At 51.6% G+C, this 7,207-nt stretch overlaps 1 protein-coding gene across 1 annotated transcript; it reads left to right on the top strand.

Annotated features, from left to right (window-relative positions):
* Positions 1–5,634: 5,634 nt before the first annotated feature.
* On the top strand, positions 5,635–6,999 carry LOC127913256 (sporozoite surface protein 2-like). Its single transcript, XM_052485139.1, has one exon. It carries the CDS (start codon positions 5,635–5,637, stop codon positions 6,997–6,999), a length of 1,365 nt encoding a protein of 454 aa, XP_052341099.1.
* The last annotated feature ends 208 nt before the right edge of the window (positions 7,000–7,207 follow it).

Genomic DNA, 7,207 nt, shown 5'->3' with positions numbered 1-7,207 from the left:
ATCCCCTCATACTGGACAGGAGTCAACAAATAAAGGCCTCCCCCCATACTGGACAGGAGCCAACAAATAAAGGCCTCCCCCCATACTGGACAGGAGTCAACAAATAAAGGCATCCCCCCATACTGGACAGGAGCCAACAAATAAAGGCCTCCCCCCATACTGGACAGGAACCAACAAATAAAGGCATCCCCCCATACTGGACAGGAGCCAACAAATAAAGGCCTCACCCCATACTGGACAGGAACCAACAAATAAAGGCATCCCCTCATACTGGACAGGAGCCAACAAATAAAGGCATCCCCCCATACTGGACAGGAGCCAACAAATAAAGGCATCCCCCCATACTGGACAGGAGTCAACAAATAAAGGCCTCCCCCATACTGGACAGGAGTCAACAAATAAAGGCCTCCCCTCATACTGGACAGGAGTCAACAAATAAAGGCCTCCCCTCATACTGGACAGGAGTCAACAAATAAAGGCCTCCCCTCATACTGGACAGGAGTCAACAAATAAAGGCCTCCCCTCATACTGGACAGGAACCAACAAATAAAGGCCTCCCCCCATACTGGACAGGAACCAACAAATAAAGGCATCCCCCCATACTGGACAGGAGCCAACAAATAAAGGCCTCCCCCATACTGGACAGGAGCCAACAAATAAAGGCCTCACCCCATACTGGACAGGAGCCAACAAATAAAGGCATCCCCCCATACTGGACAGGAGCCAACAAATAAAGGCCTCACCCCATACTGGACAGGAGCCAACAAATAAAGGCATCCCCCCATACTGGACAGGAGCCAACAAATAAAGGCCTCCCCCATACTGGACAGGAGCCAACAAATAAAGGCCTCACCCCATACTGGACAGGAGCCAACAAATAAAGGCATCCCCTCATACTGGACAGGAGCCAACAAATAAAGGCATCCCCTCATACTGGACAGGAGCCAACAAATAAAGGCCTCACCCCATACTGGACAGGAACCAACAAATAAAGGCATCCCCTCATACTGGACAGGAGTCAACAAATAAAGGCCTCCCCTCATACTGGACAGGAGTCAACAAATAAAGGCCTCCCCTCATACTGGACAGGAGTCAACAAATAAAGGCCTCCCCTCATACTGGACAGGAGCCAACAAATAAAGGCATCCCCCCATACTGGACAGGAGTCAACAAATAAAGGCCTCCCCTCATACTGGACAGGAGTCAACAAATAAAGGCCTCCCCTCATACTGGACAGGAACCAACAAATAAAGGCCTCCCCCCATACTGGACAGGAACCAACAAATAAAGGCATCCCCCCATACTGGACAGGAGCCAACAAATAAAGGCCTCCCCCATACTGGACAGGAGCCAACAAATAAAGGCCTCACCCCATACTGGACAGGAACCAACAAATAAAGGCATCCCCCCATACTGGACAGGAGCCAACAAATAAAGGCCTCCCCTCATACTGGACAGGAGCCAACAAATAAAGGCATCCCCCCATACTGGACAGGAGCCAACAAATAAAGGCCTCCCCCATACTGGACAGGAGCCAACAAATAAAGGCCTCACCCCATACTGGACAGGAACCAACAAATAAAGGCATCCCCCCATACTGGACAGGAGCCAACAAATAAAGGCCTCCCCTCATACTGGACAGGAGCCAACAAATAAAGGCCTCACCTCATACTGGACAGGAACCAACAAATAAAGGCATCCCCCCATACTGGACAGGAGCCAACAAATAAAGGCATCCCCTCATACTGGACAGGAGCCAACAAATAAAGGCCTCCCCCCATACTGGACAGGAACCAACAAATAAAGGCCTCCCCCCATACTGGACAGGAACCAACAAATAAAGGCCTCCCCCATACTGGACAGGAACCAACAAATAAAGGCCTCCCCCCATACTGGACAGGAACCAACAAATAAAGGCCTCCCCCCATACTGGACAGGAACCAACAAATAAAGGCCTCCCCCCATACTGGACAGGAACCAACAAATAAAGGCCTCCCCTCATACTGGACAGGAGTCAACAAATAAAGGCCTCCCCTCATACTGGACAGGAACCAACAAATAAAGGCATCCCCTCATACTGGACAGGAGCCAACAAATAAAGGCCTCACCCCATACTGGACAGGAGCCAACAAATAAAGGCCTCCCCCCATACTGGACAGGAACCAACAAATAAAGGCATCCCCTCATACTGGACAGGAGTCAACAAATAAAGGCCTCCCCTCATACTGGACAGGAGTCAACAAATAAAGGCCTCCCCCCATACTGGACAGGAACCAACAAATAAAGGCATCCCCTCATACTGGACAGGAGTCAACAAATAAAGGCCTCCCCTCATACTGGACAGGAACCAACAAATAAAGGCATCCCCCCATACTGGACAGGAGCCAACAAATAAAGGCATCCCCTCATACTGGACAGGAACCAACAAATAAAGGCATCCCCCCATACTGGACAGGAGTCAACAAATAAAGGCATCCCCCCATACTGGACAGGAGTCAACAAATAAAGGCCTCCCCTCATACTGGACAGGAGCCAACAAATAAAGGCCTCACCCCATACTGGACAGGAGCCAACAAATAAAGGCCTCCCCTCATACTGGACAGGAACCAACAAATAAAGGCATCCCCCCATACTGGACAGGAGTCAACAAATAAAGGCCTCCCCTCATACTGGACAGGAGTCAACAAATAAAGGCCTCCCCTCATACTGGACAGGAGTCAACAAATAAAGGCCTCCCCTCATACTGGACAGGAGTCAACAAATAAAGGCCTCCCCCCATACTGGACAGGAACCAACAAATAAAGGCCTCCCCTCATACTGGACAGGAGTCAACAAATAAAGGCCTCCCCTCATACTGGACAGGAACCAACAAATAAAGGCCTCCCCCCATACTGGACAGGAGTCAACAAATAAAGGCATCCCCCCATACTGGACAGGAGCCAACAAATAAAGGCCTCCCCTCATACTGGACAGGAGTCAACAAATAAAGGCATCCCCCCATACTGGACAGGAGCCAACAAATAAAGGCCTCCCCTCATACTGGACAGGAGTCAACAAATAAAGGCATCCCCCCATACTGGACAGGAACCAACAAATAAAGGCCTCCCCTCATACTGGACAGGAGCCAACAAATAAAGGCCTCCCCCCATACTGGACAGGAGTCAACAAATAAAGGCCTCCCCTCATACTGGACAGGAGCCAACAAATAAAGGCATCCCCCCATACTGGACAGGAGTCAACAAATAAAGGCCTCCCCCCATACTGGACAGGAGTCAACAAATAAAGGCCTCCCCCCATACTGGACAGGAGTCAACAAATAAAGGCCTCCCCTCATACTGGACAGGAGTCAACAAATAAAGGCCTCCCCCCATACTGGACAGGAGTCAACAAATAAAGGCATCCCCCCATACTGGACAGGAGTCAACAAATAAAGGCCTCCCCCCATACTGGACAGGAGCCAACAAATAAAGGCCTCCCCCCATACTGGACAGGAGTCAACAAATAAAGGCCTCCCCTCATACTGGACAGGAGCCAACAAATAAAGGCATCCCCCCATACTGGACAGGAGTCAACAAATAAAGGCATCCCCCCATACTGGACAGGAGCCAACAAATAAAGGCCTCCCCTCATACTGGACAGGAGTCAACAAATAAAGGCCTCCCCTCATACTGGACAGGAGCCAACAAATAAAGGCCTCCCCTCATACTGGACAGGAACCAACAAATAAAGGCATCCCCTCATACTGGACAGGAGTCAACAAATAAAGGCCTCACCCCATACTGGACAGGAGTCAACAAATAAAGGCATCCCCCCATACTGGACAGGAGTCAACAAATAAAGGCCTCCCCTCATACTGGACAGGAGCCAACAAATAAAGGCCTCCCCCCATACTGGACAGGAGTCAACAAATAAAGGCCTCCCCCATACTGGACAGGAGCCAACAAATAAAGGCATCCCCCCATACTGGACAGGAGCCAACAAATAAAGGCCTCCCCCATACTGGACAGGAGCCAACAAATAAAGGCATCCCCCCATACTGGACAGGAGCCAACAAATAAAGGCATCCCCCCATACTGGACAGGAGTCAACAAATAAAGGCCTCCCCTCATACTGGACAGGAGCCAACAAATAAAGGCATCCCCCCATACTGGACAGGAGCCAACAAATAAAGGCATCCCCCCATACTGGACAGGAGTCAACAAATAAAGGCCTCCCCTCATACTGGACAGGAGCCAACAAATAAAGGCCTCCCCCCATACTGGACAGGAGCCAACAAATAAAGGCATCCCCCCATACTGGACAGGAGTCAACAAATAAAGGCCTCCCCTCATACTGGACAGGAGCCAACAAATAAAGGCCTCCCCCCATACTGGACAGGAGCCAACAAATAAAGGCATCCCCCCATACTGGACAGGAGTCAACAAATAAAGGCCTCCCCTCATACTGGACAGGAGCCAACAAATAAAGGCCTCACCCCATACTGGACAGGAGTCAACAAATAAAGGCCTCCCCACATACTGGACAGGAGCCAACAAATAAAGGCCTCCCCTCATACTGGACAGGAGTCAACAAATAAAGGCATCCCCCCATACTGGACAGGAGTCAACAAATAAAGGCATCCCCCCATACTGGACAGGAGCCAACAAATAAAGGCCTCCCCCCATACTGGACAGGAACCTACAAATAAAGGCCTCACCCCATACTGGACAGGAGTCAACAAATAAAGGCCTCCCCTCATACTGGACAGGAGCCAACAAATAAAGGCATCCCCCCATACTGGACAGGAGTCAACAAATAAAGGCCTCCCCTCATACTGGACAGGAGCCAACAAATAAAGGCCTCCCCCCATACTGGACAGGAGTCAACAAATAAAGGCCTCCCCTCATACTGGACAGGAATGAGAGAAGGAACAACAACAGATACCCTTGTCATGTACACACACACACACACACACTACTGTACCAGTGACAAGGTATGATCATTGTGGTGTGTCTGTTTAATGAAAGCATCTGCCCTCTTCCTGGTGCTCTGTTTTGTCTGGGTCCTTGACGCTGTGTTGATTTGGGGACAAAACAACTAGTGGTGATTCTGCATTCATTATTCAGCGGTGGGTAGTAGGCCACTATGACTAATGTTTATATTGTCTGAGTCCCAAATAGCACCTGTTGGCCCTGGTCAAAAGTAGTGCACTATATAGGACATATGTTACTTGGGACTAGTGTTGTCACGATACCAACATTTTACAAACAATACAATACCAGGCCCAAGTATCACAATCCCAAGTAGTACCGCGATATCATGGTGGAAAACAAATATGTGGCCAAGAATCCTGTTCACCCTAACCCCCGGATGCCTGTTCACCCTAACCCCGGGATGCCTGTTCACCCTAACCCCCGGATGCCTGTTCACTCTAACCCCCGGATGCCTGTTCACCCTAACCCCCGGATGCCTGTTCACCCTAACCCCCGGATGCCTGTTCACCCTAACCCCGGATGCCTGTTCACTCTAACCCCCGGATGCCTGTTCACCCTAACCCCCGGATGCCTGTTCACCCTAACCCCGGGATGCCTGTTCACCCTAACCCCCGGATGCCTGTTCACTCTAACCCCGGATGCCTGTTCACCCTAACCCCGGATGCCTGTTCACCCTAACCCCCGGATGCCTGTTCACCCTAACCCCCGGATGCCTGTTCACTCTAACCCCCGGATGCCTGTTCACCCTAACCCCCGGATGCCTGTTCACCCTAACCCCGGGATGCCTGTTCACCCTAACCCCCGGATGCCTGTTCACTCTAACCCCCGGATGCCTGTTCACCCTAACCCCCGGATGCCTGTTCACCCTAACCCCCGGATGCCTATTCACTCTAACCCCCGGATGCCTGTTCACCCTAACCCCGGGATGCCTGTTCACCCTAACCCCCGGATGCCTGTTCACTCTAACCCCGGGATGCCTGTTCACCCTAACCCCCGGATGCCTGTTCACCCTAACCCCCGGATGCCTGTTCACCCTAACCCCCGGATGCCTGTTCACTCTAACCCCCGGATGCCTGTTCACCCTAACCCCCGGATGCCTGTTCACCCTAACCCCCGGATGCCTGTTCACCCTAACCCCCGGATGCCTGTTCACTCTAACCCCCGGATGCCTGTTCACCCTAACCCCCGGATGCCTGTTCACCCTAACCCCCGGATGCCTGTTCACTCTAACCCCCGGATGCCTGTTCACTCTAACCCCCGGATGCCTGTTCACCCTAACCCCCGGATGCCTGTTCACCCTAACCCCCGGATGCCTGTTCACTCTAACCCCCGGATGCCTGTTCACCCTAACCCCCGGATGCCTGTTCACTCTAACCCCCGGATGCCTGTTCACCCTAACCCCCGGATGCCTGTTCACTCTAACCCCCGGATGCCTGTTCACTCTAACCCCCGGATGCCTGTTCACTCTAACCCCCGGATGCCTGTTCACTCTAACCCCCGGATGCCTGTTCACCCTAACCCCCGGATGCCTGTTCACTCTAACCCCCGGATGCCTGTTCACCCTAACCCCCGGATGCCTGTTCACTCTAACCCCCGGATGCCTGTTCACTCTAACCCCCGGATGCCTGTTCACTCTAACCCCCGGATGCCTGTTCACTCTAACCCCCGGATGCCTGTTCACCCTAACCCCCGGATGCCTGTTCACTCTAACCCCCGGATGCCTGTTCACCCTAACCCCCGGATGCCTGTTCACTCTAACCCCTGGATGTCTGTTCACCCTAACCCCCGGATGCCTGTTCACCCTAACCCCCGGATGCCTGTTCACCCTAACCCCCGGATGCCTGTTCACCCTAACCCCCGGATGCCTGTTCACCCTAACCCCCGGATGCCTGTTCACTCTAACCCCCGGATGCCTGTTCACTCTAACCCCCGGATGCCTGTTCACTCTAACCCCCGGTTGCCTGTTCACTCTAACCCCCGGATGCCTGTTCACTCTAACCCCCAGATGCCTGTTCACGTTTTCTAAACGTTCTCCAAAAACCTGTCAATGAAATTCACACTTCTACTCAATACAACACATTGAATTTAACTTTACACTGTTCAGTGTATAATAGACTACTGCATATAATGTCTGATTTGCTCATATTTGCAAAGGCCTGCCTGTGATTTGGCTGGAGGAATGGGAGGAAGAATCCTATCTATATGAATCCTACCTATATGAATCCTACCTTTGA

The sequence above is a fragment of the Oncorhynchus keta genome, chromosome 2 (genome assembly GCF_023373465.1).
Source record: "Oncorhynchus keta strain PuntledgeMale-10-30-2019 chromosome 2, Oket_V2, whole genome shotgun sequence".
Taxonomy (NCBI): Eukaryota; Metazoa; Chordata; class Actinopteri; order Salmoniformes; family Salmonidae; genus Oncorhynchus; species Oncorhynchus keta.
The sequence above is the reverse complement of the archived record's forward strand: the minus strand, read 5'-3'. Positions and strand labels throughout refer to the sequence as shown.

What these genes read in the sequence shown, in the direction of transcription:
- LOC127913256 (XM_052485139.1), top strand. Translation starts at nt 5,635, where the DNA reads ATGCCTGTTCACCCTAACCCCCGGATGCCTGTTCACCCTAACCCCCGG.